The sequence below is a fragment of the Nematolebias whitei genome, chromosome 10, assembly GCF_014905685.2.
Source record: "Nematolebias whitei isolate Nwh7 chromosome 10, NemWhi1, whole genome shotgun sequence".
Taxonomy (NCBI): Eukaryota; Metazoa; Chordata; class Actinopteri; order Cyprinodontiformes; family Rivulidae; genus Nematolebias; species Nematolebias whitei.
In genome coordinates, this window is record NC_056507.1 from 30,934,105 (window position 1) to 30,957,808 (window position 23,704).

Here is a 23,704-nt window from a genome sequence, read left to right on the forward strand (position 1 = left end):
AGCACATTTCTAAGTATACCACTGTATTACAAAATAAATTCATTTATAAAGTAAACGTTGGATTCAAGTGTTTTTTATTGTTTTGCTCCAGGTTTTCTCGTGCTTGACTTCAAGAATCTTGCAGTTAGTTTCAGTCAGGCACACAAAGCATCCACACACTGAGACATTAACAGAACAGAGATCATCGTTGTTCGTTGAGAAGCAAATGAGTCTTTCAGTCTGTTCTACATCTGGGCAGCAGATATCTGCGTCCAGATGGAAGTCACCTGAACTCACCATGGAGTGGTGATCAGGATCTGCCAGAATCAGCCTGGCCTTTAAGACACCTACAGCGTTTAATGTCGAGGCTTTGGCCTCACGTTGTGGCTGATTTTAATCCATGGAGGGGATTATTTTCCACACAGCAACTATTCAGTAGTTTTTATTTTAATGCTTTAATGAACATAAAATTACAATTCTTCCTCTCTAAAATACGCAAAGTAACTTTTTAGAGTAATTCATAGTTTTTGCTTTAAATAACGAGTCAGCACTTTGAAAGTTGTTATTACAGTTCTGGGTAATTCTTGAGCAAATTGTTCCAGATCTTTTTATTCCGGGGGGGTTAACAGTTGTTATCAGACTCTGTAAAAATGATCTCCCCTAATATTTTCTGTGAACTTTAAACATCCTTTTCTTCACAAATCACCTTCAAGCTAAGTCCAAAAGAAGCTTCTGATCTTCTTTAGACTGTTGAAAAAAATAAACCTGGTTTTTGTTTCCTCTAACAGCGTTTGTTCAGCTCCAGTTTGCAAAAAGCAGCTCCTACAGCTGGGGTGTCCACACTTTTTCCATCATGTGAGCTTCTTTTAAAATGACCAAGTCGAAGTGATCTACTTGCTATAAGGCCCCGTTTACACAGAACATCCTCTGGAAATGTCAAGTGTTTTTCAATGTTTATTGTGGTAAGAAACAAAAAGCAGGTTTACATGAAAATGCAATAGTTTCCATGTCAGTCAGGTTGCCAGATAAAAAATTATAAACTATAGTACAGTGGCTTTAAAATGATAGTATTTTGACCTGAACTGTCATATGTGCTGAAGATATTCTAAGATGAGCTGTGTGTCGTGTTTGTTGAACATGTGCACAGAAAACAAGGGGGTAAATAAGACATTTTAAATGTATCTGGCAACCCTGATGTCGGAATCGGCTGCATTCATTGCTCATGCAGCGTCTGCATGACAGTTTCATCCAAACTGGTGAATCCACTAACATCTCTTTGGAGCCTGGATTTTATTAGTTTTGCTCCTACATGCTGAAAAAGGTGAGCAGAACAAAAACACTCTGCTCTCTGACATTTATTATAACTGTTGTTACATTTATTATAACTGTTGTTACATTTATTATAACTGTTGTTACATTTATTATAACTGTTGTTACATTTATTATAACTGTTGTTACATTTATTATAACTGTTGTTACATTTACGATAACTTGTTACATTTGTTATAACTTATTTATTATAACTGTTATTTATTATAACTGTTGTTATTTATTATAACTGTTACATTTATTATAACTGTTATAATAAATGTAACAACAGTTATAATAAATAACTTATTTATTATAACCGTTGTTACATTTATTATAACTTGTTATTTATTATAACAGTTATTTATTATAACTGTTATTTATTATGTTACATTTATTATAACTGTTTATTATAACTTATTTATTATAACAGTTGTTACAATTATAACTTATTATAACAGTTGTTACATTTATTAGAACTTATAACAGTTGTTACATTTATTATAACTGTTATTCATTATAACAGTTGTTACAATTATTATAACTTATAATAAATGTAACAACTGTTATAACAGTTGTTACATTTATTATAACTTATAACAGTTGTTACATTTATTATAACTGTTATTCATTATAACAGTTGTTACAATTATTATAACTTATAATAAATGTAACAACTGTTATAACAGTTGTTACATTTATTATAACTGTTGTTATTTATTATATCTGTTGTTGGTGCAGAACAATTTTAGTGTGCATGTGCCACTTCACACTTGAGCATTTCACACACGTGTGTGTGTGTGTGTGTGTGGGGGGGGGGGGGGTCCCCTGAAAATCTCTACTTTAAGAGCTGTATTGAAAAACCTTCAGTTTCAGAGAATGAGGGCTGTTGTCTGTAAACGGGGCCTCAGGCTGGCTGCCCTGTACGTCAGTCAAGTGACAAATTTCATAGTGAGGATACATGATAGGCTGACATCTATTTTTTAATGCCATGTGATCTACCCGTATCTTTGTGATCGACCGGCGGATCATGATCAATGTACTGGGCAGCCTTGAGTAACACCTGATCGCACCAACGTGCCATTCTTCATCATTCATAAATCCAGATGAACTCAGAGCTCATAGTTGCACATCTGTTTCAACATCCTCATTAGAGTCAGACAAGACTTTTTTATTAAGAATTATGCAAAAGACAACAATAAACGACAAGCGATGTCTGCATTTGAGTTGAAAACTGTAAAAGGTGCAAAATAGTTGTGTTAATAAAAATAGGAGTCTCTTCAGACGAGCTGTGAGGTCTGTCCCTGAGGTTAGTGGATCGTTAGGATTCTGTGGCCGTTTGTCTTCACTCATGGTTTTCCTAAAGTTTTTAACTTTCATCTCTGTTAGAGCTTGAGCTCTCTTGACGTGATCGCTCCGTACGTCTCGTCCGTCAGAGGGACGTAGGTCTTCTTGTCAGAGTCTAGGAAGTATAACGGATCCTGGATGAGCGCCGGGTTGAATCCCTCCTCCACCAGCTTCACTTTCTTCATCTTGAATGTTCCCGTCATCTCCAGGCAGGGCTGCAGAACAAAAAGGTTCCAGTCAGCCTCTGAGCAAACCCATTTAAATTCAGGAAGAAAGCAGAAAAACGAGACGTAAATGCAGCTTTATTTAGTCTACAGTAGTCCTTCGCTACATCGTGGTTCATTTATTGGATTTGTCACGGTTTTTCAAAATAAGAGTGGACATGACACACATTTGGCTGATTGATGGATGAGCCGCATGATCAGCATGACATTTTTATTTAAAATAAATTATTTAGCACCTGCTGCACCTGTGTACAGCCCACACTGCAAGGATAAACTTCCTGCTGCAGCTGATCAGCTGTTCTCTGTGCAGAGCAGAGAAGTGGGCGTGGCCAAGAGCCCTTGCAGGTGGCAAAGAGCAGAGGAGGCAGAGAGCTGAAATCATGACATGCTGTGCTCTTTTTTTTAGAGTGTTTAGAAATATTGTTTAGATTATTGCAAGAGTGTGGGAAGGGTTTAAAACACCTTTTTTATATATTTACTAAAATAAACTACTACTTACTACTTGTACTACTATTCCTACTTCGCTTTTTCTTCCACTTATCGTGGGGCTTCAGGGTACAGATCCCCTGCAATAAACGAGGGACTACTGTAACCCACAAAACTGGTTGTTTTATGGATTAACTTGAACTGGACAAAGCAACATGTTGAACTGGCACAAAATACACTTCCAGTTTATTTTTGCACTATTTTCTGTGAACTTGTATATTTTCACACACAACAGAGTAAATATAAACGCAGCTCTGCGGAGCAGCTCAACACGACCCAATCAGATAATCAGTACTTGATGAGTTACTGACACCTCGACGTACGGTGCTGTAAGAATGAGCAGAAAGCTCGCTGGGGGCCGTCAACCCCAGCAACATGTATCAAATGGGGGACAGCTGCCATCTTGTGCCCCCCCAGTCCTTATTAATTTCAGAACGGTGGAACGCATCACGGCGCTCCTTAAATCACTGCGCCCGCTCTCCGTGAGTCAGAGGAGAGGTTTGGTAATCCCTCCGCCTGTTGATAAGGCACGGGGGGGGGGGCCTCGGGCCTGATTGATGCTGCAGAGCCTTCAGCTGGGACGGACTGGGTGGTCCCAGGATTAGGACTAAAGGTGAAGCTGCTTTTCTTTCAGCTCAGTAAGATCAGAGCTGCTGCTGCAGCTTTACACTCTTTAAACACTTTGAATAAACGTCGTGCTTTCAGTCACAAAGTTCTGCACTGCGTCTCGTTGGACAGTTTTTACCTGAGTTCTGATGAATCTGGGTCGTGCGTAAACTGGGAGGTAGGTGACGACCTGCCTGTAGACGTCTGCGCAGTCGAAGTGTTCTCCGTCTCTTACAGTGACTGCAGCCATCCCGATGCGCCCCTCGTGACCTGCTCATTCAGCACAGAGAGCTCACTTATTCTCCAGGGTTTAGCCACCCCCCGCACAGAGGGCTCTGTGTAACGTTGAAACAAGTCGTCGTCGTTTTACCTTCCACTTTAACTCCGTAAACGTTCGCTTCGGAGACGCAGCGAGCCATCGTGAGAACGTCTGCGACCTCCGACGTGGCGACGTTCTCTCCTTTCCACCTGAGATCAACAAACGAGTGAAGGACGATGAGTGATGCGATACAACCCGATACGAGATCAGGATGTAAAGAAGGTGATCTGGTCTTTACCAGGTTCTAAACAGATTCCACCATGTTGTTGTTTATGAAACAAAAACAGAAACCGTGTGAAAAACTACCCCATGGTTCATTTACGCAGGATTATCAGTCTCGTGGTTGTGGAGGAATTTTGGCCCACTCTTCTTTGCAGCGCGCTTCAGTTGTTTTTGCTCGGCTCACCTGAGGTCCCATCACAGTGTTTCAGTCGGGCTGAAGTTCTGGACTTTGGGCCGAGGCAACATCCTGATTCTTTCTGAGCCGTCCTGTTGGACACTTGCTGCTGCCTTTCAGGATCTTTGACCCGTTTGGTCCAAACTTCACTCTAGAGTCCTCTGGTCTACAGAGGAGGTGATCCAGGGCTGTGGCTGCAAAACAAGCCCAGATTATGAGCCCTCCACCTCCGTGCTGACAGCTGGTATGAGGTGTTTATGCTGTTTGGTTTTACTTGGAGCTGTGCATTATGGGTAAACGTCTCTACTGTGGTCCCATCAGCCCAGAGGACGTTTTGTTGTTTAGAGAGACTTCCTCCTGCAACATGTCCAAATAAGTCTTTGTCTGATTGTCCTGTCATGAACTTTGACCTTTAACCTTCTGACTGAGGCCTGTAGAGTCAGAGATGGAGCCTATCAGTGCTGGTCAGAGATACTAAAAATAGCTGCCTACACAATAAGTGACGTCAGAAAGTAGCCGGTTCTCCAGGCAAACAGAACTTTGAGTTCAACATAGTCAGCGCTGAAGTCGTGGTTTGAGCAGATAAAATAAAAAACGGTGTCTAAGAAGATTTGACGGCTGATATGCTGACAAGCTTCATATTTAAGTTTTATGGTTCATTCAGTTTCCAAAGCTGATAACTTGGAGAGAAATGTGATCGTTGGATTCGACTCTGAGGCTGAGTTGGCTTCAACGGACAAATGTAAACACGAACATGTCAACATGTTAAACTCCACATGTTTAATATGACACGTTATATGAAAAATATAAAAAGTACTTTCTGTTTCCAAGCCAAAAACTGATTGTGGCAATAAACTTACAGCTTATCATTTTTTAAAGAACATCTTCACTTTTGAAAACTAGAGTAAATAACTAACAGCTAACGGCCTGTACACCAACTGCTGCACCTCCAGCCACGACTCTGTGAAGCTTATTAAGTTTGCAGATGACACCACCCTCATCGGGCTCATCTCGGACGGTGATGAGTCTGCATACAGGAGGGAGGTGGACCGCCTGGTGCAGCAGCAACAACCTGGAACTCAATGCCTGGAAGACAGTGGAGATGATTGTGGATTTCAGGAACGCCACAGCCCCTCTGCCCCCCTCACCTGTAATGATACCCCCATCACCACTGCAAACTCTTATCGGTTCCTCGGCACCACCATCACCCAGGACCTCAAGTGGGAGCCAACCATTAGCTCCCTCATCTTGCGACAGCTGAAGGCGGCCAAGCTGCCGGCCAAGCTGATGGTGCAGTTCTACACGGCCATCATCGAGTCCATCCTCAGCTCCTCCATCACGGTGTGGTACGCCGGGGCCACTGCCAGGGACAGACTGAGACTGCAGCGCGTTGTGCGCTCAGCTGAGAAGGTGATCGGCTGCAGCCTTCCATCCCTCCACGACCTGTACGTCTCCAGGACTGTGAGGCGAGCAGGTCGGATCACAGCTGACCCTGCTCACCCTGCACACAGACTGTTTGAACCACTCCCCTCAGGCAGGAGGCTTCGGTCCATTCGGACCAGAACCTCCCGCCATAAGAACAGTTTCTTCCCCTCTGCTGTTGGACTCCTGAACACTCATAATGCTACCTCATAATTTCTGCTTTGGTCACATTACATCTGTATTATAACTGAATTCTCCATCTGTACTGTTCTCTAAGCTTTTTTATTGTTTTCTATTTGTGGGTGTACACATGTCTTATGTAATGTTTTGATTTTTACTTTATTTATGGGTGTACACAGGTCTTATGTCTTATGTAATGTTTTCATTTTTACTTTATTTTACTTTATTACTATTCACACCTTTATGTCGAAGCAAATTCCTAGTTTGTGACCTCGTTCAATGACATTGCAATAATAACTGATTCTGATTCTAACGGCAGCTAACACAGTCAAATAAAAGCAGCTATATGATTCATCGGGCCTGCAGCCGAAGACCTGTACGATGAATCGATGGCGTCCTGCATGAAATCTTGTCCTCTGTGCTCTTCTTCATGGAGACCAGATCAGCACGGAGAACAGCAGGATCCTCATACGTACCAGTTTATCAGTATTCCCTGCACTGTAGCCGATGCTTGTGCTGCGTATTATTGTTTCCTTCATTATATTCCAGGTCCATTTTGGCTGCGGGGACATCGTCTTCGTTTCAGCAGACATGGACAAAAGCATCGGAGGTGTCCATTGTTCATGCCGCCTGGTGCATTGTTTGCCGGACACATGGAACTTTCAGGGTCTCCCACAATACTCGTGACGTCATCCCCGACCAGCGCTGTTCTCTGTGTTGCACGGTCTGACCTTGGGGTGAATTTGCTGGGACGTTCACTCCTGTGAGGAATGGCAGGATTCTTAAAATCTTTAGTTTGGAAATGACCTTGAATCCTTCCCAGATTGACGGGCAACGATAAATGCTTCTTTAAGGTCATTGCTGAGGTCTTTCCTTCTTGACATCGTGTTAACACCTGTCTGCTCCAGAGCAGCAAACTGTAACCCACCCACCCCCCTCCCCCCGGCTTTTATCAAGTTTAGTTTAATAAATGGTGTTTTAGACTCCCTGTAGAACCTGATAAAGACCAGATCGACTCCGAGTCACAACTTGCCTGAACGTGTCACCAACTCGATCCTGAAAATACACAAAGTTGTTGTGGTCGAGTCGAAGCAGGTCGCCGGTGTTGAAGTACAGGTCGCCTTTCTTTACGACGTCACGGAGCCTCTTCTTCTCCGTTTGCTGCTTGTTGCCAGCGTAGCCGACGAACGGAGACCTCTGCGTAACCTTTCCCACTAAAAGCCCCGTTTCCCCTGAGCAACACAAAGGAGAGCGACACAGATTGTAACGGTGAAGAACGAGAGCATCGGACAGTAAAACTAAACACACTCCCATGTCCAGGTGAGACCGGGGGGGCGGGAACCCACCTGGGGCTGCTTTGATGCACAGACCCTCAGAGTTTCTGACGGGCTCCTCCTTCTCGATGTCAAACTTGATCAGCGTGAAGGGAAAGAAAAACTGGGAGGGATGAAGAAAACAAATAACTAAGTAGCTTTAGAAGCTGCCCTGTGGGACTCCGACTTTAACACAAACACTTAAATATTCCCCACAAGTCTTAGCTTCATGTTAGAGACAAGAAAATGAAACTGTTGTTTCTCTAACAGCTGCTTTTTGGACTGGAACATCTGATTTGTCTCATCGCAGCTGTGACGCGCTCATTTCCCATCTTTGCATAAAAATATATTTTGTGAAGAAAAATGAAAGCCTGAATTAACGAGTGTGAGGGTGATTAACCTCTGGAGTCAGCCTGATTAAAGATGGCTGCCACAGCTACTCCACTTCAACCTACACAAAAAGGTCCATAACTCGATCAGTTTTGCAGATATTTAGCTAACAGTTGATGAGGTAGTAGCTGAGAGTCATCCCTAACATCCTCTGAGCGCTGACGGATCACACAAGAAGTAAAAGAATGAAATGATGGTGTGGTGGGAGGAACGAAGAGCAGACTGGGATGGTCTGAAGGAGGTGAAGGAGGTTGGAGATGTATCGAGGAAGTGTCAGGTTTTGAAAACACACGTGTGTCGTTCTTACCCTGTGGACAAAGTTGACCCGTCCCACCGCCCCGACCTTGGACGTGTAGTTGATGAAACCGATGTTTCCCTCGGTGGCGGCGTACAACTCTCTGACTTTAATGTCCCCAAACCGATTCAGAAACTCGGTCCAAACGTCGGTCCGGACTCCGTTGCCGATGGCGATTCTCACTTTGTGACTCTTCTCGTTTTCTCTCTGCAAGAAGATCCAGTTGAGCAAACGTCCCAGCAGCAACAGACGGGCGGCGCGGCACACTGATGCTCACGTATTTACCCTGGGCGAGTTGCAGAGGTAGCGCAGCGTCTCCCCGATGTACTGCATGGCCGTCACGTCATACTTCCTGCAGTCGTCCCAGAACTGAGAGGCAGAGAACTTCCTCTTCAGGACGACGGTGATACCTGCTCTTAACGTCACACAGACATGGTCTTCTTTTAGGTGTTTGTGAGAATTAACGGGAATCATCAGTGACTAGTTTTCACCCCCAGCAAGAGTTTCTGCAACTTCCAGAGCCCAGCATGACGTTGTGTCTGATCCTAATGAGCGCCGCTGTGGTTGCTACAACCAGGGAGGATCAGAAGATCAATTCTCCATCTTTTTATTAAGCACACCGAGTTAGATGTGGTGAGAAAAGTCAAATACTGAGATAATTTCACAAGAAAGGTTATTACCGTAATTTCCAGACTATAAGCCTCTACTTCTTTCACATGCTTTTAACACCGCAGCTTTTACAATGCTGCAGCTAATTGACCGTAGTTTTTAAAAATTTTGGACAGGCTAACGAGCTTCATGCTGCCAAAACATTTACCCTCATCACACCCAGGTGCTCACACAGCTGCCCTATTGGGGTGGTCTCTTGGGGGTGGATCCTCATTAGGGATGTGCGATATGACATCAAATTCATATCACAATATCTATTGTGATGGGTGGTGGTAACGATATTTATCATGACATGTTCTTGGTATAAAACTTGCAATAGGAATGAAAAAAGCATAGGGTGTCCTTTTGCCATCATTTATTTTTAAAACTGCTATACCACAAAATAATCTCAATCAAGAAAATTCCACTACTAGGTCCAGAGAGTTTTTAAATAATTAAATCAAGTATTAGGCTTCTTTCTTGTAGTACAAAACAGTGAAAAAGATATCAAATGTAGTTTTAGCCATATGTTTTAAACTAAACAATACGTTGCTAACTCTTAACAGTTTCCAGTATTCTCACTTAAGAAATGAACAGTGCACACTGAAACATTTAACAAAACTCAAATTCAAAATCTCTCTGTCATTTGTTAGAGTCTAAACATTGTTGGCCATGAACACCAGCTTGTCCAGTCTCTGGCTTTAACAGAGACCAGTGGCATGAAACAGTGTTGCCACCGATGCTAACTGTCCTTTCTGAAGGAGCACTCGAGGCTGGAATGCAAAGGTATTTCTTGGCCAGTCTTGCCATTCTTAGAAAACGAGCCTGGTGCAGCCTCCACCAGTCCAGTGGGTCAGTTTCTGACAAATGAAGGCTTGGCTACAAAAGCAAAGGACGAGTTCCTCCAGTGGGCGTTTCCTTCTAATTAAAGAGAGCTGACACAAAATGGCGACCAGTTTCCTCTGTGTCTTTGACCAGAGGGTCTCGCAGTAAAATCACACAACACTGCATTCTTTTCACAGATCAGAGAGCAGGGTTAACACTTTTTTATTTAGCATACATGCATTCTCTAAAGCTGACCAACGCTTTTGATGGAACACAGCGTTTTGCACGTGTCTGAATATGGCAACACTACGGCAAGCCGGCCGCAGTTAGCTTGTAGCTTCGCTACTTAGCTCTCAAAGAAAACAGACTTTAACACCATTTATGCACAGATTTCAACAACAAAAAAAGTAACGGTTAAATCTGACAACTCTGATTTTACATCAGACAGCATTACTGTGGTTAGCTGGTAGAAGACACATCTCTATCATTGGCTAAATGTCTATAGTTTCTAGCGTGTACTGTTTGTATCACACATTCCTAATCCTCATGACTCGATGAGACCAAATAAATAAAGTTTTAAAGAAAAACTGACCAATAAAATTACCCCACAGGTCACACTGGACCAATGAATGATCATTGATCCACTGGTCCACTGGGGGGGGAAGAGACACCTGTTGTGCCCCCAGGGAGGGAGAAAAAGTGATGAAGAGGACAGTACAAGCTCTGTGCGCAGGAGGAAGGTGAAGACTTCCTGGTAGGCTACTGTATTTATTTATCAGCCGTGTTACACTGTTCAGACAAAAAAACATTTACTGTACGTATTTGTGTACGTTACAGTACACATTAAAAGTTTAAAAAATATTTAACTATCTCATGTTAGAACGTGGACACCCACGGCTTATACACAAGTGCAGCCTATACAGTATATGTACAATAATTTTTTTAATTTATTTTGTAGTGCGGCTTATATTTAGGTGCGCTCAATAGTCCAGAAATTACGGTAATTAATAAAAATTAAAACATTTTGTTGAAGGATACTGCCCACTGCCTTGCACGCCAGACTTGTAGCTTTTTGAGTCAAACTTTAAAAATACTGTCCTGCACAATCTCATGCAAGAAGGTGAGATGTCACACTCAGAGCATGTGATGGTAACAACCCTCAGCTACTACCACGTCATGCTTTAGCTCAATATTTGTAAGTCTGACTAAGTTATAGCCATTTATGTGTTGAATGAATTTGACCGGCTCTGGCAGCCATCTTGAATTGGACTGTCTTCAAACGTTAATCATTTGTGGAGAACACCCAGTGATTATTTCCTGAAAGCTTCAATAAAATTCGTCCAGTTTGTGAGATATTTTGCTAACAGACGCACAGTATGTGCCAGATCAGCTGTTTTCTTTCATAAATGTAACGTGTACATGCGTAGCCTCTCTCATGTGCTGTACTTTGTTTAGTTTTTATATACGATGTGGACCCGTGGGTTTGAAACAAAGTTAATAAAGCACCTCTCTCGATGGATCCGATCATCCCGATGAGGAAGCCGGCGCTGTGGTAGAGAGGGAGGTTGATGTAGAAGGTGTCCTCCGCTGTGACTCCACACGCCGCCTGGACGAAGGAGGCGGCCCACATTTTCTCATGGGTGATCACGGCCGCTTTGGGCAAACCTTTCAGACACACAACGGAGAATGAACGAGGAACGCAGAAACAAATCTCCCTGAAGCCCGGCCCTCCTCTGCAGGTGTGACCCCGCTACTGAGTTCCCATGATTTTGTCCTTTTTGTCACATTCCAATGGTTCAGATCAACAAATTAACTGAAATATAAAATAATCTGAGTAAATACAAAGTGCAGTTTTTAAATTATTTCATTTACTGAGACAAAAAGTTCTACAAACCAACCGAGGCCTGTCTCCTTTTGTTAAATCGTGAATTAAGAGCTCTTTGTGTTTGTTTTGGAAACCAAGTTCAGTTTGACCCGTTCTGATCATTACCGGACCCGAGGAACCAGGAAATAGTTTAAATAGATACATTACCAACAAGACTAAGATAAGAACAGTGGTGAACCTTCATATAAGTGTCTCCATGAGAGCATCGAAGACTCACCCAGGAGGCCCAAAAGAACCCAGACCACCACCACAGGCCTCCAACTAAAACTAACTTTCAGAAAAAAGATCATCATATTGACAGAAAAACATTAATTCAACCTTTATTTCTACAGGTTAGTCTCATTGAGTCGAGGACTCATTTACAAGAGAGACCTGTTTGTTTAAAACACAGATAAGATACAGACAACAATAAACAGTCATAAAATGCATATGAAATGAAAAGTAAATAAAAGTAGTGATATGAAACAAAATAAAAACAAGCTACATTATGAAACGGGGTAAAATACTAAATCAATACATGTCTGCATTGATTTTTGCATTGAACTTAACAATTGCTTAAAATCCCTTAGAGAGGTCGAGAGCTTCAGGTCTTTTTGTAAGATATTCCAGGAAACAGGAGCGGAGCAGGAGAAGGTCCTTTTGCCTAGTTCAGTCCTCACTGAGGGAACACTGCAGGTAATAATGTCCTGAGAGCGCACGCTGTAGCTGCACTCACGCAGAGACATGTAGGAGGAGATGTATGAAGGCAGCAGACCAAGAAGTGATTTAAAGATGAAAATGTACCAGTGAGAGAGTCTGCGTGAAGTTAATGATGTCCAGTTAACCAATGAATACAGGGTGCAGTGGTGGGTATGATAATCACAGCCAGTTATGAATCTTAGTGCACCATGATAGACAGCATCCAACATCTGCAGGGTTCTTATAGGAGCGTACATGTAAATGATGTCACCGTAATCAATGGAGGGAAGGAAAGTCACAGATACAAGGTGTTTCCTAGTGTTCAGAGTTAGACAGGATCTGTTTCTGAAAAATAAACCCAGTTTAACTTTCAGTTTCTTTATCAAGTTTTCAACATAGAGGTTAAAAGAGAGATGTGCATTGACCAAGATTCCCAAGTGTTTGTAGGAATTGACAAACTCAATAAGAGCACCATTTGTAGAAAAGATAGAAGGAAGAACTGTTGACACCAACTTCCTGTATGAAAACAACATCCCTTTGGTTTTATCAGTATTTAGCACCAGTTTGAGACAGAACAAGTCTGACTGAATTATACTGAATGCAGACTGTAAAAGCTGGAAAACATTAGCCATTGATTAAGCTTGACACTAAACAACTGTGTTGTCAGCATATAAATGTAAGGATGCATCAGGGATGGTCTGACCCAAGTGTAGATTGAAAACAGAGTGGGTCCTAAGACTGAGCCTTGTGGTACACCATTATCAACAGTTAAATAACTGGAAGAAGTACTATTGTGTTGAACACATTGCCTCTGATCTCAATATGGTTAAACATGGTGGTGGTAGTGTGATGGTCAGGAGCTGCTTCAGGATCTGGATGACTTGCTGTAACTGACAGAACCATAAATTCTGCTCTTTAGAAGAAAATCCTAAAGGAGAACATCTGTTGGTGACTGTTGAAGAACCCTTGGGTTCTGCAACAGAACGATCTGAAACAGCAGCCAAACTCCTCCACGGCCGGGTGAAGAACTCATGAGCAGACTTGAACGCAGTCGTTCCCGTGGAGGCTGGCACGAGAGTTATCAGGTTTACGTTTTACTCTTTCACACAAAACTGAATGTTAGATTTACTCAGATTACCTTTGATTTGTTTGATGATCTGAATCATGCAAATGTGGCCAAAGCACGACGAACAGAAATCTGGAAGGGGGTGAAAACTTTTCACAGACACACACTGATTCGTGAACAACGGGTGACATTATCGCTGCCTGTAAACCTGCTCACACGGCCAGCTGCTTTAAAACAACAACTAGCTGGTGAGCATCACGAAGGATTGAGCAGCTAAAGAGCCAGAAATGATCAGATTAGAATGTTTGGTTAAACATGCAGCACGAACAGGTACGAGTTTGTGTTTCGGTCCACGATCAGCCGCTCGCGCACAAACCTCTGGTAGAGCTGCAGGACAGGAACGAGCTTTTGAGTGATTGGACTTAGATTTCAAAATAAAACCTTGCTGAGTCACACAGATGTGTTTGTCTGGAGATCAAGGCTGATGTTGAGAATAGTGACTGATTAAAACTTTTTTTTTTTTTTTTTTTAATGAGAGCACATTTCACACAAAGCTCATTTGTCATTTCTGCTGAAAAATACAGACTCAAAATAAGTAACAAACATCTGGAGCTGCTCTTGGTTTGTTTTAAAGAGGCCTGCTGTTGGTTTATGAAAGACATTTATTTATGGAGCATTTGCCTTTTCACAGAGCGTTGATGTTTTTCTATAGTCTCCTTTATTTTTGTCATTTTTACATTTTTAAGCAAAACTGGTGTTGATGGTAAAACCCTGGACTGAACTGAGCTGAACCAGAAGAAAACTTTAATCAATCTAAGAAATATGTTAGAAAAAAATTAGGATTATGGGAAAATTTGTGATAATTTTGTGTAATTATTTTTTTTTTAAAAAAGCTCAGTGACAAAAATCACAAATAAAATCCTAAATCAAAAACAAAAATGTTTGTAAGACATTGTACTTTTGAAATAATAGTAGTCCTAAACTTTAAAAACACATTTTTATTGTAGAGATGAATTTGGAAGTTATAAAAACAAGCACTTTATTAAACTGGGAGTAAAAAAGCTGAAGTTTAGACCGTGTTTAAAAACAAATAAATAAAAACTCAAATTTAGGATTTTATTTCTTCAAGCTAATTTCAGTCCTTCCTTATGAACTTTATTTTGTCTAAGCTGTTCTTTTGTCATTTCTCACATTTACTTTCAGAAAGTAAACATCAGAATTGTTGCGACGGGAGGTGGATGCGGGTCCCGGGTCACTGCAGCCAGATGTTGCTGTGGGCCTCAGGCCTCCTCTCAGACCCAGATCCGCCTCCAGCCCACGCTGTTCCCTGGCTCGGACCTCCCTCAGAAGCAGCAACTCACACTATCAATAAATCAAGGAAATGTGAATTCAGTTTTACCAGTTGTATTAAATCAAGGCAGGAGAAGGTTACAGTAACAGCGCAGGCTGGTTCCGGTACCCGACGCGAGATCAGAAACCGGAAGGCCCAGATGTCCCGTGTCATTACAGATTTATAGGGCCTGGACTCCTCCTTCGCAGAAGTGGAGCACAACCTACCAGTGTATGAGAGGAGGGACTAAGTGTGGTCTCTTTTGAAACGTATGTGAGTTAACGTGAAAGGAAAAAATGAGACGGTGCTTAAAAGCTTTTCTGTGATGCAGCAAGCAAAATGAACTCTATTCCTTGATGGATATTGAATCCCTGGGAGACTCCAGAGTTGCTGGCCCTGTTTAACCCAGTCAGAACCGGGTCATAATTTCATTATAATTCCATCTCTGAGCAGATCAGAAACCCAGGGTCAGTCTAGATAATGTACTATCAGAATAAAAGAAAACATGTAGTTCCAGGATTTATGTATCTCATCTATAAACTCGTACTGCAGAACATCGCTGTTCCACAGATCTACAGACACCGTGCTGAGATGTTCTGTAACGTGCACACACACGAGGAGACTTCAGGCTGACTTATAGTTCATGAGAAGGGCCGGTGTTGTGTCTCACTGACGTGGGTGCGCAACAAAAATTGCGATGTTTTCTTCTCTTACCTCCCGCTGACAGTCTTGTGCATTGTCCTCAGTCAGAACTAGTTTTTAACAGGTTATATGACAAGAGTGTGATTAGTCAGAACTTCAAGGGAGCTTTAGTTTATGTAAAGTGGCTGCAGTGGTTCTCTGTTCTCTGTGGCTGTGCTAAACAGGAAAGAGCGTATCTCCCGTGGGCAGCCATGGCTGTGAGGACTACGGGCCTCATGTACAAAAGGTGCATGTACAAGAACGTGGCATACGCCCTTTTTCACGCAAAACTTCAGATATATCAAGAATGGAATGACCGTGGAAATGTGTGCAACTCCACGCCAGCTTCATGGCTGGAGTACGCACGCTTCTATGGTTACTGGTCCAATGGAGACAGAGGTGATGCTAGGAAACTGTTAATGATATGAAAATACACTGCCTGGCCAAAATAAAAAAGTCGCCACCTGGACTTAACTAAGCAAATACAAACCGGATTCCAAAAAAGTTGGGACACTAAACAAATTGTGAATAAAAACTGAATGCAATGATGTGGTTTATTTGTAATATAACATAGATGACAGATCAAAAGTTTAATCTGAGTAAATGTAACATTTTAAAGGAAAAATATGTTGATTCAAAATTTCACAGTGTCAACAAATCCCAAAAAAGTTGGGACAAGTAGCAATAAGTGGCTGGAAAAAGGAAATTGAGCATATAACGAACAGCTGGAAGACCAATTAATACTAATTAGGTCAATTGACAACATGATTGGGTATAAAAAGAGCTTCTCAGAGTGTCAGTGTCTCTCAGAAGCCAAGATGGTAAGAGGATCACCAATTCCACCATTGTTGCGCAGAAAGATAGTGCAGCAATACCAGAATGGTGTTACCCAGCGTAAAATAGCAAAAACTTTTAAGTTATCATCATCAACCGTGCATAACATCATCAAAAGATTCAGAGAATCTGGAACAATCGCAGTGCGTAAGGGTCAAGGCCGTAAAACTCTACTGGATGCTCGTGATCTCCGGGCCCTTAAACATCACTGCACCTCAAACAGGAATGCCACTGTCAAGGAAATAACAGAGTGGGCTCAGGAATACTTCCAGAAAGCATTGTCAGTGAACACAATCCACCGTGCCATCTGCCGTTGCCAGCTGAAACTCTACTCTACATACTGGGACGCCATGTCATCCGGACCAGAGAGGACAAGGATAGCCCAAGTTGTTATCAACGCTCCGTTCAGAAGCCTGCATCACTGATGGTATGGGGTTGCATGAGCGCTTGTGGCATGGGCAGCTTGCATGTCTGGAAAGGCACCATTAATGCAGAGAACTATGTTCAGGTTCTAGAACAACATATGCTCCCATCTAGACGTCATCTCTTTCAGGGAAGACCCTGCATTTTTCAACACAATAATGTCAGACCACATTCTGCAGCAATCACAACATCATGGCTACGTAGGAGAAGGATCCGGGTACTGAAATGGCCAGCCTGCAGTCCAGATCTTTCACCTATAGAGAACATTTGGTGCATCGTAAAGAGGAAGGTGCGACAAAGAAGGCCCAAGACGATTGAACAGTTAGAGGCCTGTATTAGACATGAATGGGAGAGCATTCCTATTTCTAAACTTGAGAAACTGGTCTCCTCTGTCCCCAGACGTCTGTTGAGTGTTGTAAGAAGAAGGGGGGATGCCACACAGTGGTAAAAATGGACTTGTCCCAACTTTTTTGGTTTTTTTGACGCCATGAAATTTGGAAACAACAGATTTTTCCCTTAAAATGATACATTCTCTCAGTTTAAACTTTTGATCTGATTTGTGTTCTATTCTGAATAAAATATTAGATGTTGGCACCTCCACATCATTGCATTCAGTTTTTATTCACAATTTGTTTAGTGTCCCAACTTTTTTGGAATCCGGTTTGTAGGTACAAGCCTCCTATTGGATAATTACTTCATGGACGATTATCTTTCAGCTGCCAACAAGTTATTTAATCCCAACTGGTGCAATGAGTTGCTTCTCGTTTCTTAAACAACATGTTGAAAGACACATCGCGTGGTCGTGGAAAAGATGTCAGTCTGTTTGAGAAGGGTCAAATCATTGGCATCAAGCAAATAAAACATCTAAGGAGATTGCAGAAACTACTACAATTGGGTTAAGAACTGTCCAACGCATTATTAAAAACTGGAAGGATAGTGAGGACCCATCGTCTTTGAGGATGAAATGTCGCGGAAAAAAATCCTGAATGATCGTGATTGATGATCACTTAAACATTTGGTGAAATCAAATGGAAGAAAAACAACAGTAGCACTCAGGGCTATGTTTAATAGTAAAGTAAGAGCATTTCCACATGCACAATGTGAAGGGAACTCAAGGGATTGGGACTGAACAGTTGTGTAGCCTTAAGAAAACCACTAATCAGTGAGGCTAACTGGAAAAAAAAGGCTTCAATTTGCTAGGGATCATAAAGATTGGACTCTGGAGCAATGGAAGAAGGTCATGTGGTCTGATGAGTCCAGATTTACCCTGTTCCAGAGTGATGGAGGCATCAGGATAAGAAGAGAGGCAGGTGAAGTGATGCACCCATCATGCCTAGTGCCTAGTCATCAATGTAAGATCTTGGTGAAAAATTGATGCAACACTGGATGGAAATACATCTTGTGACATTGTAGAAGCTTATTGAAACAATGACACAGTGAATGTATGATGTAATCAAAGCTAAAGGAGGTCCAACAAAATATTAGTGTGTGACCTTTTTTTTTGGCCAGGCAGTGTATTATTGTACACCCATGATGAACACTGAAAACATCCACCTGTATGAAACTAGATCAGTGGATATAAAAGCTGCACAAGTGGTGGAGAGAATACCTTCAACAACAACAGCTTTAGTGTTATTAGAGGATACAGCAAATGGAGAAATACACAAAGGGAGAGAGGGGATTTTCTGGTCCACGACGACGACTGGCTCATCAGATGTTTTAGGCTTTTAAGGCCGATCCTTTTGGAACCGTGGCCAGTCTTAGAGCGCTACACAGCGAGGAGCTGTGCGCTGCCCGTGCACATACATGCTGACCACACTGGGGTTCCTATCAACAGGGTCAATCCAGACGGAGCTGGCAGACCCATCAGGACTGTGCCAGCGGACCCTGAGTCGAGCCACGCCAGCTGTGTGGGACGTATGGTGGATTTTCCAACTCTAACTTGTCTCAACACAGAAACAGGTGAAATAAAAGATGTCTTCAGAAATGGTCTTTGAATTTGTTTGTTCCAATAAACAGACGTCACACAGGATGCTTCACACAGCCTGCGGAGGAAGTGTGTAAGACAAGAAGTTCGATCCAGCTTTACAGCTCTCCTTCATGTGATAAGAACCAAGCAAAATGGGTCAGAAAGGAACTGTGCTGTGTTCTTTGATAACTGGTCTTATTTACTCCTGTTCTATTTAGATTAAACCTGGACCAGTTAGACAAGATATCAATCATGACATGTCTCTGTTACATTTTTGTAGAACGGGATGCATAGTTCAACATTAATATTTTCCCACTGTTCAGACAGGCACATGATATGACTTTATATTTAAGGTAAGACACAGAGTTCTCTGTGACAGGTGGAATGATCCGTATGTCGAGCAGGTAGATCAAATTCCCCACAATGCAGTTGAACATGCCGTCCTTACAGCACAATCTGCAGCGACAGACTGTTTTTTTAACGTACTCGGAGCTACTGCACACACTTACGCAACATCATTTTGATACGTCCCGACGTGCATGGAACCTGGCGCACGCAACATTTTTGTGCGTACGCACCGTTGACACATGAGGCCCCAGAGCTTCTTCCGCCAACTGGAAATAAACATCCACCCTGAGAGCCGTGCTGTGCTGACTCTGTGTGTAACGTGATAAGTGGAAGACTTCAGGATTTATCCTCTGTGGTTCACTTGGAGTTTGAAACGTCTGTGACAAAAAGACCGTCTACAGCAGGGTCTGCAACCTTTAGGATCAAAAGAGCCATTTCTGCCCTTTCGTTCACTAAATTAAATGTGTCCAGAGCCACAATACCTGCCGCAACTGGGATTCTCAACTGGTGGCCCACGGACCACTTTAAGTTTGTTGGAGGGCGCTTTTCTGGACTGGGGTGATTTTATAAAACTAAAAATATCTAATGGTTTTTAACTTTTTATACTCCAAGACAAAATAAAAGTCGGGATTCTTGTAAAGAAGGAAAAATAATATAGTTTTTGCCCAGTTTCTAAAAACTAAATAAACTATGCATTCTTATGAGATTTTTTTTAACTGTAGAAAAATTACGTATTCTACTTTGAAGAAATAAAGTATAAAGTGAAAGTGAGTACGTTTTACTCCTTGTAAATTCACAAACAAGAAAAAACAAGACTCAGCAGTTCACCTCCACCTCACAGATAAGGGACACTGTTGAGGACCAAAATGTGCACATTTTGGACCGAGAACACAGATGGTTTGAGAGGGGGGTGAAGGAAGCAATTTATGTAAAAAGAGGAAAAACCGTCTCTTCACAGAAGAGGAGGCCTCAGATTTCCACTTTCAAAAACATATAATGCAACTTTAAGACAGATTCCCAGCCAGTTTTCGCACCTGATGGGAACAGAGGGGCCTCATCTGTGAATTAGAGAAACAAAGACCTTAAGAAACCCCTACTGTTAAGGTGTGAGGTGTGATTTGTCAATCTGCATATGTATGTGTATCTTATTTCACTCAGCCTTATGACCCGAACCCCTCACTCACTGCTGTTTGAATTGAGAAAGCTGCTTGGATGAGGAGCGAAACGTCTTCTGTTACAAATAAAGTCCAGTTGTTTTTGTATTGAACCTTTTTGAATTTACCACATGACTGAGAAGCTTCACCAGCGTTTTACTCCTTGTAATGTTTCTAGTAGGGGTGCACCGATAAATCAGCCCCGATTTCCTTAATTTTGAGAAATCGGAAATCGGCCGATACTTGCATGAGAAACTGATTTTACTGATTTTTAAGTTTTAACAACAATTGTTTAAACTTCATTTATATTTCAGAGCACTACCTCATGGCCAGTTAAAACAAGTTTGTATTGTTTCCAGGATATTGTTCAAGGCATGTTTTTCAATAAAATAATATTAGAAAATTGAAGGTGCATTGTGACGTTATAACTCCTGACTGTTGCTTATAAAACAAAATCGTATCGGCCAAAATCTGAATTGACAGGTCAGACTTTAAAGAAATCGGTGATTGGCCAGAAAACTGCCATCGGTGCACCCCTAGTTTCTAGTATTCATGTATTTACAAAATTAATTACAAGAAAACTACTAAAACTTTTAGTTGTTGTTATAACAACCAATAAAATTCAGTTTTATGCCAGTTTTGGTCAAAGCCTGACAGAGCCGCTGCAGAGGGAATAATAATTCAAAAGCCTCTTTGCTTAAAAGGCCCCAGCGTTGCTCTTCGGTCTCGTTCGGTTCTTTGACCCTACCTGTGGTTCCGGACGTGTAGATGTACAGAGCGGTGCTCCTGTGGTGGATGTCGGCCCGCAGGTCCAGGGACAGCGGCTCATCCGAGGCCTCGGAGATCTTGTCGGACAGAGGGTTGATGCCCGGCGTGCTGCAGCGGTCCGACAGGAGGTACACGCTGATCCCCTGCTCCCTCAGCGTCGGCAGCACCTCCTCCACCGCAGCCTGCAGCTCTGGAAGCACAGAGGAGGGTTCAGCTCCACAGAAACAGAGCATCAGCTAGAGAGCAGCGTTACGCAACTCTGCACGTGTCGGCCTGCATGATGTCACCAGACCCCGCTGGTGCACCAACACCTGGTCTGAGAGGTTCCCAGTAAAGAACTGGAGCAGCGTAATGAAACTTTTCAGTCATGGTGACGTCCACAGTTAAATAAACGAGGGATAAGAAGAATCTCGTGGCTTGATAGAAGATATTTTGTTAACATGTCCACGTTCAGCCCGACGAGGGTTTAAATGACAGAAACGTTTCCTCTACGTGGTTTTAAACAAACGAAGAGTAAAATGATTCACGTTTCACCTTTTTGACCCTGAACTCTTCAAACCCGGCGCAGAATAAATTACATGATCAGACTTTAGGTTTATGTCTGTCTGAAGGAGAGAACTGATTATTAGGTTCACCGTGTCCCAGTGTTCAGCTGCAGGAGACCAGTCCCACCACAGCTCAGTGTTGGTCAAATATATAAAGCCCCAAACATCACGAGGAGAGGTGCACGTTGATGCTGACCAACACCAGGTTTGTTGCAAACGTCCTCAAAGAAACAGCCTGAAGACTCAGGGACTGCATCAGTATCTGGTCTTTGACCCTCACCTGACCTCTGACCCCTGACCTGCCTCGATGCTCCCAGAGAAAAGTTTAGGAGAACACAACGTCTCAGAACTCTGCGAGGTGAAAACATCAGCTGGAACTGAAATCTGTCTGGACCTCAGAGCGGGGTCGGCACTCTGACCCGAGCTTTATCAAACTGGATTATTCAAATCATAAAGTTTAACAGCAAACTGCACGACAGCCCTTTGATTTTTAATTATTACACATTTCTAACTGAAATGATTTTAGGTAAACTGATCGTTTTAAACAAAATCTAATTCCAAAAAACAAATAAAAGTTGGGATGATGAATAAAATGTAAATAAAAACAGTTTGCAATGATGTGCAAAGCTTGTAAACTCACATGTTCACTCATGTGACGCACTGAAACGAGCTCGTTTTGAACTTGATGGCACTAACGCACCTCAACAAAGTGTGGACACTTTGAGACGTCTGGATGGGAGCGCTGTGCTTAAATCCTGCTGCACTCATGGAGCCTTTCCAGATGTGTAAGCTGTCCATGTCATAGGCATTAATGTACCCCTATACCATCAGTGAGGCAGACTTTTGAACTCTGCACTAATAACAGACCATGGTGCCTCTCCTCTTCAGTACAGAGGATGTGATCCTTTCAGTGTATCTGACCACAGAACAGTTTGCTCTGGTTAAACTGGTTTCGGTCCAGACAAGTCGGCTGCGTTTCTGAGCTGTGTTCACATTTGGCTTCTTCTTTGCGTGATAGAGCTTTACACAGTGAACTGTTTACAGTGATCTGTGGAGGTGGCATGCAGTGATGTTCCTCACAGAACCGGACCGGTTTCTGGTGCTGTGCCGTCTGAAGAACCAAAGGTCACGGACTTTTGTCCTTTGAGCTCAATCTCTCCGGATGCTTGAAACCTCTGATCGTCCACCAGTTCATGATGTCAAAGTCTTCCTGGTGCTCTGCTGAGGGTTAATCTGAAACTTTAGTTTTTGTTTGTAGCGAGTCAAATCTCATCCTGATCACATTACTTTGTGTTAACCTGCATACGACAAATAAACAACAAACAACTGTTCCACTTTTTTAGAGATTTCCACTGAACCTCTGCTCATCTTTACTTCTGAGATTCAGCTTCTAACGTCCTCTGACTTGTTGCAGATTAGTTTAATCTGAAACTAAATGCTCCTCCACGTGTTTCTTGTTTATACCAACCTGCTTTAAATGTTCAACTTGTTTTTGACCCCTTTATGTGTTAGTGAGATGTTCACATCATTGCACAGTCTTTAGTTACATTTTACACTAAGTCCCAACTGTTTCTTTACTGGTTGTAATCTGGACTAAAACAGAAACACTTATTTTAAATAAACTGCATTAATCCAGGTGCATAACGCTGCCACAGCTCATGTGTTACACAACAGAACCTGACAGGTGACTGGACTCTGGACCTGATCAGGTCTTTGGTGGGTGTTCTCCTGTCACCCTGACAGATTAACTGGTTTTAGTCTGACCTGGGGAGGCGATGATGACTTTGGACCCGCAGCAGGAGAAGCAGTGCAGCAGAGATTTGGACCGGATGTTAAAGTTGAGCAGGGCAGCCGGGCAGCCCAGTTTGGCCAAACCGAGCCAGGTCCACACGTAGGTGGGCTCGTTGGACAGGAACAGGGCCACGGTGTCCCCCTCCTCCAGCCGGGCTTCAGCCTGCAGGGTCCGGGCCACCTGGTTGCTCCTCCGGTCCACCTCCGAGTAGGAGTAAGCTCGACCCTCGAAGTGGATGAAGACTTTGTCCGGGCTCCTCCTCACCGCGTCCAGGAAGCAGTCCACGATGCTGTAGAAGGGTTTGGACCTCTGGTACCGGAGCAGCCTGGAGCCCAGTGTGAGGCTCCTCAGGATGTAGGCGCAGTCCTCCCAGAAGTGAGGACAGAAAGTCCAGATGTAGGAGAGGAGCAGGCCCAGCAGGCCGGCCGCGGCCGACAGCAACACGAACATGTTGTTCTGGTCCGCAGGACCACCAGGTTCGGCTCCTCGGAA

At 42.7% G+C, this 23,704-nt stretch overlaps 1 protein-coding gene across 2 annotated transcripts; it reads right to left on the reverse strand.

Moving 5' to 3' along the window:
- Positions 1-2,511: 2,511 nt before the first annotated feature.
- Positions 2,512-23,704, reverse strand: zgc:101540 (hsFATP2a_ACSVL_like domain-containing protein). 2 transcript variants are annotated; one of them, XM_037683580.1, is made up of 10 exons: positions 23,185-23,704; positions 20,856-21,065; positions 11,246-11,404; positions 8,552-8,676; positions 8,279-8,473; positions 7,615-7,705; positions 7,302-7,500; positions 4,321-4,418; positions 4,090-4,220; positions 2,512-2,849 (listed from the first exon to the last, which is right to left on the reverse strand). In XM_037683580.1, exons 1-10 carry the CDS (start codon positions 23,660-23,662, stop codon positions 2,673-2,675), a joined length of 1,863 nt encoding a protein of 620 aa, XP_037539508.1. In that variant the 5' UTR covers positions 23,663-23,704; the 3' UTR covers positions 2,512-2,672. The 2 variants fall into 2 exon arrangements, with proteins under 2 accessions (XP_037539508.1, XP_037539509.1); XM_037683581.1 differs by having other exon boundaries at positions 2,755-2,849; positions 4,145-4,220.

Coding starts and splice junctions, on each gene's coding strand:
- zgc:101540 (XM_037683580.1), bottom strand. CDS start 23,662: ATGTTCGTGTTGCTGTCGGCCGCGGCCGGCCTGCTGGGCCTGCTCCTC. Junction 11,405..20,855: donor CTACACGTCCGGAACCACAG/GTAGGGTCAAAG, acceptor TGTGTCTGAAAG/GTTTGCCCAAAGCGGCCGTG. Junction 4,419..7,301: donor CGAGTTGGTGACACGTTCAG/GCAAGTTGTGAC, acceptor TGTTGATCTCAG/GTGGAAAGGAGAGAACGTCG.